The sequence below is a fragment of the Hevea brasiliensis genome, unplaced genomic scaffold (genome assembly GCF_030052815.1).
Source record: "Hevea brasiliensis isolate MT/VB/25A 57/8 unplaced genomic scaffold, ASM3005281v1 Scaf9, whole genome shotgun sequence".
In the NCBI taxonomy this organism is placed as follows: domain Eukaryota; kingdom Viridiplantae; phylum Streptophyta; class Magnoliopsida; order Malpighiales; family Euphorbiaceae; genus Hevea; species Hevea brasiliensis.
In genome coordinates, this window is record NW_026615310.1 from 441,143 (window position 1) to 454,023 (window position 12,881).

Here is a 12,881-nt window from a genome sequence, read left to right on the forward strand (position 1 = left end):
ATTTCCAGCAATTTAAATTTCCTGTCATCAACCTCTGGTTCCTTGATCTAAGTTGATTTTAATTACCTGCAATTTACATTTCCTGTTATCAACCTCTGGTTCCTTGATCTAAGTTGATTTTAATTTCCAGCAATTTAAATTTCCTGTCATCAACCTCTGGTTCCTTGATCTAAGTTGATTTTAATTACCTGCAATTTACATTTCCTGTTATCAACCTCTGGTTACTTGATCTAAGTTGATTTTAATTTCCAGCAATTTAAATTTCCTGTCATCAACCTCTGGTTCCTTGATCTAAGTTGATTTTAATTTCCAGCAATTTAAATTTCCTGTCATCAACCTCTGGTTCATTGATCTAAGTTGATTTTAATTTCCAGCAATTTAAATTTCCTGTTATCAACCTCTGGTTCCTTGATCTAAGTTGATTTTAATTTTCAGCAATTTAAATTTCCTGCTATCAACCTCTGGTTCCTTGATCTAAGTTGATTTTAATTACCTGCAATTTACATTTTCTGCAATTTACATTTCCTGTTATCAACCTCTGGTTCCTTGATCTAAGTTGATTTTAATTTCCTGCAATTTACAATTCCTGTTATCAACCTCTGGTTCCTTGATCTAAGTTGATTTTAATTACCTGCAATTTACATTTCCTGTTATCAACCTCTGGTTCCTTGATCTAAGTTGATTTTGATTTCCTGCAATTTAAATTCCCTGATATCAACCCCTGGTTCCTTGATCCAAGTTGATTTTAATTTTCTAGTATTTTAACTCCTGTTGCCAATCTCTAGGTCACTAACTTAGGTATGCTTTAGTTCCCTAACTTCGAACACCTAATCGTCCAAAATATGGGTCTGAATCTTTACATAATTCCTACACGGAAAAATTTTTTCCCTTTAATAGAAATTATGTAAAGAGGGGCAGCTGTCGACACCATATTTTGGCCGATCCCCAGAATCAATAAACTTTGAAACCGATCCCAGTACTAAGTCTCCCTTTGACAGCCAATTACATTCCCGATCTCTCTTTGCTAGATAACTACATTCCGATCTCTCCTCACAAGGAATTGAATCAATGCTCAGTCCTCATATCAGTCAAAGCCTTACCGGTCTATTAAATCACTCACCGATCTCTCAAACCCATTGTCGAATCTCCTGACCAGTCAAGTATGTTCCTGATCTCTTTTGACAAATGAAATTGAACTGACACTAGATCTTTGTTACCAGTTTTATTGCCGATCTCCCTTTCAAAAGTTTAGGAATAATCAAAGGTTCCGTTCCGGTTTAATGATGATCCCGATCTTAAATGTTCAAGCCAAATTTTCAATTTTAATTAAGTCCCGTTTAGCGCTGGTTCCTTACCGATCTCATGCTCATTGTGTTTTCCGATCTCTCACACTTAGGTAATAATCACTTTCAGTTATTTCAACATACTCAGACAATCAAGTGTTCAAATAATTTAGAAATTTTCCGATCACAACTATTCATCGAACAAAAGAGGCATTTCATTTCATTTCATTCCAAGAATTTGTACAAGTCATTCAGCTGGAGGATCACCCCCAGCCTGATCTACATTTTGTCCGTCTCCCCTCTCACCCTCAACCTCCTCATAACTCTCCTCACCTTCATCCTCAGGAGCTAGGTTGGCCATCCAGGAGAAGTCCTCCTCAGGGTAACGCTTCTTGAGCTCAGCTAGGACATCTCTGTGGGCATTCACATAAGCGTCGGCCACTCCAGTCACCATCTTTTCTTCTTTCGCCTTGAGTTCCTCAGTAAGGTGAGCGATGTGAGCAGCTTCATCTGTCCGAAGTGCTTGAACTTCTTCCAGAACACGGGTTCGCTCGGCCAGAACACGAGACTGCTCGGCCAGCTTGTCTTCATAGAACTTCATCCGCCCCTCAATTTCACATATGTAATCCCGAGCGGATGAGAGTTGGGATCGAAGAGAAGACATATCGTGACTCATCTTCTCGACTTCCTTGCCCAGGCGATGAGCTTTCTCCCGAACAATGTGCTGGTTCACCAAGCACTCCACTTTCAGGCTCATGGATCTGGTCAAGATGTCATCAAGAGTATCCGGAGACAGCCTATCCCGATCTTCCCGAAGACAGATGGATGACCCCAGGACCTTAGCCAAACCTGGATTTTCTCGAACTATCTGGTTCTTCTCCAGTGAAGTGAACAGGACCTGAGCGCCCCGGGAAAGGGGCCTCGCAGGAGGCTGAGAAGGACCTCCTTTGGTGCTTGGAACAACTGGAGGAGGTGGAGGCGGCTCTTCCCGGCGAGGAGGAGATCGGATCACTTCCACCTCGGGGATCGGCGGTCTCGAAGGTTGAGACGAGCCTTCAGATTTCCCTGCTCATGCCCGGGTGTGCAGATTTCTCAGCTCGTTTCATCTCCCGTACCTTCTGAGAGATCTCCCTCTTGCGTTTTCGGCTCTCCTTGGAGGCTTCACCGCTAGCCATACCTGCACAAAAGATAGGTCAGTGAGATCGCTAAGGTCCTGAGATCTGAGATTCAGAAAATACCGATGCCGAGGTCAGAGAGGGCAAGCTCGCGATCTTGGCTGGTAACCAGTTCCATTGTCCAGTGATGAAGTTCGGCAGTCACTGCATCCAAGCAAGAGAACTTCTCTCTGCTCGCCTGTTCTTTCAGCTCCATCACCATCAGGCTTTCCTCCCTATTCAATACTAGACGCTTCGGAATTAAGGGGCCTTGGGGTAGCCAGCTACGAGGGAAACCCTCAAAGCTGTTCGGAATTTTGCTTCTTAGAATGAAGAAGCGGTTCTTCCAATTTTTTCAGGGAGGAAGGCAGATCGGTGAAAAGCCCGCAATGTGGCTTCGCCTGGAAGAACTAGTACTCGTCATCCTTTGGACGGGTTAATCTATGCAATTCGGTGAATCCTTTAGGCGTAGGACGGAATCCTTTAGCTCGGCAGAGGCCTCGGAAGGCTACTAAGATCCGCCACGAGTTCGGATGAACTTGGGCAATGCACACTTGGAAAAATTTTAGAACTTCTTTGAAGAAGTCATCGAGAGGGAACCGCAGTCCGGCTTTTAATTGTTCCTCGTATATCATGATCATATCGTTCTCTTCAACGAAGTGATCGGCTCGGTGATCGCCGTGACACCGGATAAGTTCATATCAATCGGGCCGGATGTTGTACTCCTGGCTGAATGACTGCAGGTCGGTTTCTTGCAAGATTGATGGCAGCTCGTCCATAGGAAGGTTCTCTCTCCCTGAAGAAGGCGCATGCCTTGATGATGATGCTTGCCCCTGAGCTGGAACGGAGACCCTAGGGGGTTCAGGTCGCCCGATCGGTCCTACCACCTCAACCTCGTCCGATGACCATGAAACGTGAACGGAAAGGGGCCTTGCCGCTCTCTGACCTTAGGCGCCGCTCATTTTCAAAGGAAGTAAAGAATTTAAAGTAAAAGAAGGATCAAAACCCTTACCAGAGCTTGATCGATGTCGGAAGAGCTTGAAAAATCGAGAGAATTTTGAAGTCGCTCGCGAGGTGCTGAAAAGGATGTAAGAGAGCAACTGGCTAACCCCCACTCCTATTTATACTCGTCCGAGCATTTAATGCTCACGATGTTCCAGGCAATGCATCGGTTAGCGGGACTCACCAGTTGTTCTGACACGTCTCTCGAATATTCCAAAATTCCATAAAGAGAACGGCTAATTAAAGATCGGCATATTAAGATAAATATTTTGAATTGCGGATCAGTTAAGGGTTGTACAGTTAGCAACCAGATCGGACAAACACATCAGAGATCGGAAAATAATCAATAAGATGACAATTGACAAAATAAGATTTTTATTTCCAAAAGATCGGATTACATCATTTGAGCGATCTCTAGGGATCGGATTACATTAAAGGTCTAACTACATCATTTGGGTGATCTCTAGAGATCGGTTTACATTGAAAGTAAAAATACATCATTTGGGCGATCTCTAGAGATCGGTGGAACATCCCATCTAAAAGGCCTATGTCAAAGCCTAGTCTCGGGGCTGAGTCAAAAGATGTGTTTGACCAGGAGACTGGCCGTTGACATTTGGATGATGTACGGCTCGGGATGGTGATTATGACTCTCATGAAGATGAGAGACGTCGTCATCGATGTTACCGCTCGAAACCGAGCCGCTGTCGGAACACCCAGTGCGGAGAGGAGCCAGATGAACGCCAAGGGGCAGTCACCGGGGTTTAGGGGAATACTAGCAGTCTTCTCGCCCGAAATCAGTTCGCCGTTTGTATCGGTCGAACGATTCGAGGTCAATAGAATCGAGGTCCTCGATCCAGATCGGTTAATTAGTCCAGTTCTCTCACTGTTATCAGATAAGGTCATCACGATTCCCCGTTCACCGGGATCGTAAATTTTCAGTCGGGGAATAAAGAGGTCCATCGAAAAGGGATCAAAAGCCACAATCGTGGCCGGAACTACTGCCGGAGTAGCTAGAACAGGAAAGTAGGAAGGGAGAGAGGAAAATCAAATGAGGGAAGTCTCTTCTGTCAGGGGTATATATAGGGAGAAATCAGGCATTTATTGCTAAGCAGAAAACGAAGCGGACGCTTCGGGAATCGAGGGGAAATTAATGCTTTGACCGGACCGGGCCTGATTAAGGAAAGGATCGGAATGATAGAGATCGGAAGAGGGGAGACCGGTATGAAAGATCGAAAAGGGAGCGTGTCAAGAAGATCAGAAAGAGGGGAGATCGGAAGGTAAAGAGAATAAGACAAATCCCAATAACCGTCGTCAGAATCAGAACCAAGGTAGTTAAAGCGTTGCGCATTTAAATCTCCACCTCACGCCGAGAATCGCCCACAATGCGCCGACAGTGCGAGTATGTCATGACATCCTCAGACATCCCAATCTCCACCGTTGATCTCACTTGCAAGGACGAGTCCAGAGCCTTTAGATCAAAGGAGAAGACGACAAGACCGCGCTTTTATTCCCATTCTTGATCGCCCAGGTCAACAAAGTTTCGAACCGTCAGATAAGAAAAAGAAAAGGACAAGTATCCTGAGAATGATCTCGGCCGTTCATTTTGATTCTCTTTAATTCTCAAGCATCCGATCATGTCCTTTGAAATCCTGACCCTCCATCTCCCTCAAAATAGATCTTGACCCTTCATGGAGAGCACCCGGTTCCTATAAATACCTGCATGAAAACTGTTCAAGGACGAAAAAATACAAAAGGCAGTGATTATAGTGGAAGAACTCTGAAACTTAATTCAGTTCGTTACTCTGCTATTTTTTGAGCTTTCATAAGAAAAAACTTTTGAAACCAGTTTTCTGAAGTGTTTTCTTGCAAAGGGATTCTTGAATACTGAAACCCTTCATTTTCAGTTTGTTCATTATCCTGTGGCACTCTCACTTTCTGTCCTTGTTATCTTTTACTTCCACTCCTGTTGTCCATGCTCAACTCCATTCAAACTCGGTTATTTTGACCCGACTGCATTTTGACAAAGAACCCTTCATTTCAAGGCGAACTTTAGTCCTCCAGCTATCAACCTGTAGTCCTATTACATTCTGTGATTCTGTAGTTAGTTTAGTGGATTCGGCTCCCTACAGGTGAGTGCTTATATCTGCTACTTTATCAAATGCTCTTCTTTATTTACGTATTTTGTTCATTCTTTTTATGTTTGAAATTTTCACCAAGTTTATACTGTATTTTAAAACACGAAGACGGTCATTCTTGCATTTACTTCTTAGCTAATCAGTCCATTCTTTGGTTAACCTTCATTACTTTTCAATACAGGAGTTCTGGTTCCGAATAGCATAGAAGTAACTAAACAAAATGTAGGTAACTATGTTTTAGGCGTTTCTTTGAAATAATAGAAGGTCTGGATAACAAGTCAGGAAAATAGTAAAGTACTAGGTCAACATAGAAAATGATTGGGAAAATGTCACAAAGCAAAATAAAACTAAATATTAGCTAAATGAATAGAACAGATCGGATATCAAAAGGTATCAATGAGTTAAAAGAAGTCTTATTCCGATCCCTGGCACTCGTGAATATTAGAACCCTTGGTCTTAAGCTCTCATAATGTGTAGCTGCAATCAAACTTCAATCGGTAGGAAAAGTCCTTATCCGACCCCCATCAAAATGTGAGAAATCAGAGGAGAGTTCTTATCCGATTCTCACCTAAAATTTTAACAAATAATTTAAAAGGAGGTCGGAGGAGAGTTCTTATCCGATCCTCAAGTTAAAAATTTTGATAAATACTTAATAGAGATCGGAGGAGAGTTCTTATCCGGTCCCAACTCGAAATTCTAATAAATATCTAATAGAGATCGGAGGAGAGTTCTTATCCTGTCTCAATTCAAAATTTTAATAAATACTTAATAGAGATCAGAGGAGAGTTCTTATCCGGTCTCAATTCAAAATTTTAATAAATATCTACAAGAGATTGGAGGAGAGTTCTTATCCAATCCCCAAAATCTAATAAAATAACCCTCCAAACACAACTAACATACAATAGTAACTCACTAAGGCCATCTCATTTACTTATGTATCTGGGTAGTCCGGATTAGTGAAAAATCGAATATTCCTTTTGTCAAAAGGATTAACATCTCCATTCAAGCCCTCCTAACTAATTTATGAAGAACGCGAAATTAAATCTACTTACTCTTATTGAGGGACGAGGTGGGGTGCCTAACACCTTCCCCACCCGTTTACGGACCCCAAACCTAGAATCTCTGTTTTGAAGTGATTTCATTTTAATTTAATTTTCACGAATGGCTTTCTTTAGTTTCTCTCAAAACTAAAGTGGCGACTCCTCACTCTTTCCCACTTCGGTGAGGGTTCGTTCAGGCGACCGCAAAACACCTTGCGACACTACTGTTCATGCTGCTTAAGAAGTCAATTTTTATGTCTTTTCTGCAATTTTTGAATGTTTGGAACTTATCTCAAATGCTGCTCAAAATGTGCTTTTGGTATAAGTTTAGAAAGGAGACCATTTTATTAAGTGTGCAAAAAGGTAGTCACAATTGGTGCCTAAATTGGACCATGATTGTAAAAAGCTAAATGAACACGTACAATGCTTACTAAGTTTATGAGAGATGATGAGCTTAAATTTTTCAATTTGGTGGTATTAATGTGAATTTGGTAATTGCTGAGGGTCATGATAGCATTCCATAGCATTTGGATTGTTTTTGGTAAGTAAAATCACAATTTTTCCCAAAACCTGCTGAAACTTGTTGATGATGTTGCTTACTAAGCAGCATCCTATGAAAATTCTGCTGAACCCTATGCTTAACCCCAAGCACAGCCCAAATTACCAGTTGTCTGCCCCACATTTTAAAAAGCCCAAAACTTCCGCCATTTCTATGAAACCCTCACCCAAACTCCCGATAAGCCACAACTCTCATTCTGCCGACTCCCTTCCCGCACCATTTTTTCCGGCAAATTTTAAGGGAAGCTGAAAAGTCTCTTTCTCTTCATTAAATGGTGAGAACCAAAATGTGGTCCACCCACAAACCCAAACCCAGAAGATTTCGACACTCTGTCAAATCAAAAATGGGTATTCCATCCTCTCTACCCACAAACCCTAATTCCAGTCCCAGTCCGCCGCTCCCTCAGTCACCACCACCGCAAACGCAAACGCCACCGCTACCTCAATCACCACCGCCTCAATCACCACTACCCACAGGCCAAACACCAACCCTAATTCCGTCGACCCCCCTTTTTCCACAAACTGAGCCACAAAATGAGACACTCGTTTTTGACACTCAGTTCCTAGAACCAATGCCTGAACCTGCGCCTACTCAAACGAAGTCTAAAGGTAAAACTAAAAAGGCTGCAGGTAGACCCAAGAAAGCCCCTGTCGGAAAACGAAAAAGAGCACCCTCTGTTCCTTTCGACCTAAACTCTCCACCTCAACCTTCCTTTGAACCAGTCAGCAAAAGGACTAGGTCCTCCTCGCAAATTCCACCACCTGCGGTCCAAACCCCTGTATCTCAGTCACCCTTAAACTCTCCAGCAGCACCTGCGTCATCTGCCAATGATATAGAGGAGGTACTTTCTCCATTACCCTGGGCTTTTAGAGACATGGATATGAAAAATGCTTATGACAGTTTAGTTTCTAAACCTATTTTGGCAAACAAATATATGGATGAGCAGATTTTAAAAGAATTAGGCATTTATGACTCTGTATTTGCCTATTTAGATGCTGTCAACTGGACTAAATTTGCTAGGATTAGGGAACCAGTGTACAAGGATTTGACCTTGGAATTTTTGAGTTCCTTAAGGCTGAATTTCAAACCAACAGTACCTGAGCATAAGGATGTGATATATTTTCGATGTGCTGGAATTGATAGGGAGTTAGACATGGATGCTATGAATGCAATTTTTGGTTTTCAGGATTCGGGCTATAAAAATATTGAGTGGCAACAAACTATCTATGACCCTGTTCAATTCTGGAAAGATATTGCACCTTTTGGGGGTTATTATAGACAGAGGACTGCAAAAGCCTCTAGGATAGTTGATCATGTGTTGAAATACCTCCATAGGTTCATTTCTTACACTGTTTTAGGAAGGGGACACAGTAACAGTATTGTGGGTGCTGGAGACTTATTTTTCTTGTGGTGCATGAAGGAGAGAAAACAAGTAAGCACAGCCCATTTCATAGCTACTCATTGGCACCAAATTGTCACAAAGCATACCAGAGGTAGTATAGTTTTTTGAGGATATATAACTGCTATAGCAAACTCATTTAGCTTTGATGTTAGTCTATATAAGCTGCTGCCAGTTTCTGGTGAATCATATATAGACAGCACAATGTTGCTACACATGGATGTTTGTGAGAAAGTAGGCCATACCTATGCTTTGTTACAGCAGCATCCTGAAGCCAGTGGTACTGCAGACCCCACTACCTTTGCACCAGCAGAACCCCCAACCAACCACTGCCCCACAGTTTTCAGCAGACATTTTATCCCTCTTAAGATCATTGGAATCCAAAATAGCAAGTTTCACTGTCCAACCATCTGTTCCCTCACCTGACACAACAGATATCCTTGCTACCTTGAAGAGCTTAGAAGTCAAAATTGATACCATGGGTCAGCAGCAGGTCAACCAAAAGAAGAAGCTAGAAAAGAAACTTAAAAAGAGATTTTCCTCTCTTAAAAAGAAACAGAAGCAGCAACAACTTCAAATGCTGGAGCTCTACAACAAATTGGCCCAATCTTATAACAATTTATATCATTGGGGCCAAGACATGCTTCAAGAAATGAAAGACCTCACAGAAAATTTGGAAACTGCTTCTAAAGCTTCGGATCACAATGAACCTACTGCAGAACCTGAAGCAGACCCTGATGCAGCAACAAAGCCTTGACAGCAGAACTTGAACAGTAGCAGCAATTTAGTATTAGTTTTAGTACAGTAGCAGTAGCAGTAACAGTACTAGTTTTTCAATTCAGTTTTAGTTTCTGTTTTAGGTTTATTTTGTAATCTGTTTATTTTAATCTTCAAACTTTAGTAATAGTTGTAATACTTTGGTAATTAGTTTTTATGATTATACTTGCACTTTTTTTTTTCTTTCCCTTTAGTTTACTTTATTTTATTTTATCTTTTGCTATGACATAGTTATTATGTGAATGCTTTTTGATTTAATTCTTGATTTAACTGTTAGATCTTATTTCTTTACACTTTTTCATCTTCTTGCACATTATTTTTGCACTTTATCTTTTTCTTCAATCCTAATTTTGTTGACATTGATGAGTTGCATAATTTTCTTTGAGCCGCATCTGTTTCACATCGTTTGGAGGTAACAGCTTACCCTTTTATTATTTATGCTTATGGTATGTTGCCATTGCTTATACCAATGCTTATGCTTTTGCTTACCCTATGCAACAGGTTAAGCAACATCTTAAGCAGTGTAAATTCATACATTTGGGATACTTTTTTCACATTTTTCTCTCTAAAGCTTCATTGTTAATATCATTTTGAGCTAATTTTGGAATTCTTGAGCTTATATTGATTTAATCCCCAATTGTATATTGATTAGTTCACACAATTTTGCCCATCTTTGCATTCATTTTAAATATTGAGGACAATGTTTCATTTGAGTTTAGGGGTGAGGGCAAAATTTTTGCAAAATTTTTAAAATTTTCTTTAAAATTTTCATTCATTCATTTATTGCATTTCATTCATTCATATATAGATAATCCATACACTTTTATATATACCACACACATGTCTATACTCATACACATACATTTGCATATAGTTTTCATATAGATTACACTTAATTTTAATTTGATTTATACATTCATTTTAGGATCATGCATATCATAAAAATAAATTTTTACCTTGCTCTTAGAGGATTGAGAGTTGCTTTGAAGAGCAATTAAGCTTACTTTTAGAAGGATTTGATGGATTGAAAGTTCTAGATAGGTGCAAAGTTATTATATTCTTGCTTTAGTTTATATCTTCTTAGCCAAGGGCCACCCAATTAATTGCGTTGACTTTGAGTGCCTAGAGAAAACTCTAGGGTGAGAAGTACCTAATTGATGTCTCACCAATCCTAGAACAATCTTTCTAAACCTTTCAAGGCGAAATCATAGCATGCACTTGAAAAAGAAATTATCTAGGCATTCTTTGAATTTTAAATCCATATTTTAGCCTTAGCCAACCTCACTTTAAAATTTTCCTTTAGAACTAATTTGAGCCTACATTTATCTCTCTTACTCCTTTGGAACCCACATCAATGCCTAGCCATAAAGCCAAACACTTACCTACCGTCCATGAGAATAATTCTTTGAGTAATAGATACACATAAAAAAAAAGAGAAAAAAAATATATATATAACAACTAGTTGGGAGAAGTGACTAAAATAGCAAATTCAATTATGGTATGTAAAGTAATTCACCAACCAAGTACACAAAGAAATGAGTTTGGGGGTGAATTGAAAGGGACAATTATAATTCAAAGTCAATGTTAATTATGTAGTCCCTCTAAAAGCTTCAAAATTATATGCTAGCATTGGTGAATAGTTGTAAAGCTCCTTCCCCCATTTGCTTAAAAAAAAAAAAATTTGTGTGTCTTGATCTTTTAATAATTTAATTATTCTCATATTTTGTTACCTTTATCTCTTCCTTGTTAGCCACATTATCAGCCCCTTGGCCCCATTACAACCCTTGAAAGTCCTTTTGATCTTTTGATGGTGTTTGCTACATTAGTAGAGATTGGAATAGGAGAATTGCTTATGGGATTGTGATATCACTAATCCATTCATTTACTTCCATCATTATTTGAGACACCTTAGTTTACGGATTACCCTATAGTCTATTTAGGCATGATTATTCTTTGCGATTGATTGGTTTGGGCTTGATGATATGGATAATTGACGCAAGGCTAAGCGGTGATAACTTTGGTAAGGATTGAATTCTTTGTACCTTGAAAGTGGGTATATGGTGTGTTGGTGGCTAAAAGTAAGTTTGAGAGTTTGGATGAGTAATTTTCATAAATTTAAGGTAAGGTACCCCGAATTGCATTAATTGTTTTAAATTTACTTGAGGACAAGCAAAGGTTTGAGTTTGGGGGAATTTGTTACACTCATTTCATATAGGCATTTTAGGGTCGTTTGCATCCATTTTGCCCTCATAGTTTAGTGGATTTTATGTTTTTAGCTTTATTTTATCTTATTTGTTAATTTTAGATACTTTATATTTGATTTTCGTAATTTCGTTGTTTTTGATAGGATTTTGTGGCAAATCAAAGATCAATAAGTGCAATAGGAAGTGATTTGAAGAAATTTGGAGTTCTTTAAGCATAGATGAAAGTTGAAGAAATCAAGCCTTGAAAGAGCAAGTTAATAAATTTGCTTGAGACTTTGCTTAAGATCTGCTTAGGTAAAGCGGAGTGCTTAAGGTGCAGCAAGTCAAGCATGAGCGTAAAAGTCTATTTTACTCTAAGTCTGCCGAGATTTCTTGAGGGTTTGCTTAACCTTAAGGCATGGCGATCAAAGCTGAAATTTGCTAAGAAGTCGCTTAGGTTAAGCCAACCCTAAGGCATCGCTCGAACGTGAAAAATGTTGCTGACTTGGATAATTTTATACCTCATTTCCTATCCACTCCTTGGCTCTTATTTACTTTTAGGGAAACTTTTAGGGACCATATAAATTCATCATTTCCTAATTTTTGCCACAAGAGGAAAGGAAGAAGAGATAAAAAAAGGAAAGAAAATTTAATAGAGAGAGAGAGGAGACGCCATTTTTCTCTTGGGGAGGAGCTGCTGCACCAGTTTTGGAGCTCCAGAAACCAGAGATTTTGGTTCTTCTACCTGGGTTTTTCTATTTTAGTCCTCTTATCATGTTTTTCTTTACTTTTCCATCAATCTTTCTTGTAAATACCATCATGAGTGAGTAAACTCTTTAGATTTCAGAGTTGGGAAATATGTTTTAGATTAATTTATGGATTTGGACTGGATATTTCCTTATTTTACATAAATATGAGTTTTGATTCTTTCCTTGTGTGCTTGATTTACTTGTCTAATGTTGGTACCCATTGGGTATTGTGTTAATCTTTGATTGAAGGACCGAAAGGTGAAAGTCATTGATAGATAATCAAGGATTGGAACTTAAAATCACCTAGATTTAGAAATAAACTAGGATTTTAAGAGGAATTAATTATTGGTTACAAAACTTAATGGGTTTTAAAGTAATCAAATAACATACGAAAGTAGGTTTGGTTATTTTAGAACACACTTTGGTTTGCTTGAAAATGATATCAAAGGAATTTAGAATCAATTTCCTTCAAACTTTATTTTTCCCTAAAAATTGGAATGCCCAAGATAAATCCCAATTAATTTATGCATAAACCCCCAACTCTGGAATCACTTTTAGCATAATTAGACTTTGATTTGAATTACCCATTGTTAATTTAGT

The 12,881-nt window shown here is 39.3% G+C and overlaps 1 protein-coding gene across 1 annotated transcript; it reads left to right on the forward strand.

The window, feature by feature from the left end:
* Window positions 1-7,516: 7,516 nt before the first annotated feature.
* LOC110657183 (lysine-rich arabinogalactan protein 19-like) lies at window positions 7,517-8,998 on the forward strand. The gene is made up of 2 exons (XM_058142902.1): window positions 7,517-8,014; window positions 8,738-8,998. Exons 1-2 carry the CDS (start codon window positions 7,517-7,519, stop codon window positions 8,996-8,998), a joined length of 759 nt encoding a protein of 252 aa, XP_057998885.1.
* Window positions 8,999-12,881: the final 3,883 nt, after the last annotated feature.

Excerpts from the sequence above, each read along its gene's own strand:
- LOC110657183 (XM_058142902.1), top strand. The coding sequence starts at position 7,517 with ATGGGTATTCCATCCTCTCTACCCACAAACCCTAATTCCAGTCCCAGT. Across the intron at positions 8,015-8,737 it reads CTGCCAATGATATAGAGGAG|CTGCTGCCAGTTTCTGGTGA; the intron begins GTACTTTCTCCA and ends AGTCTATATAAG.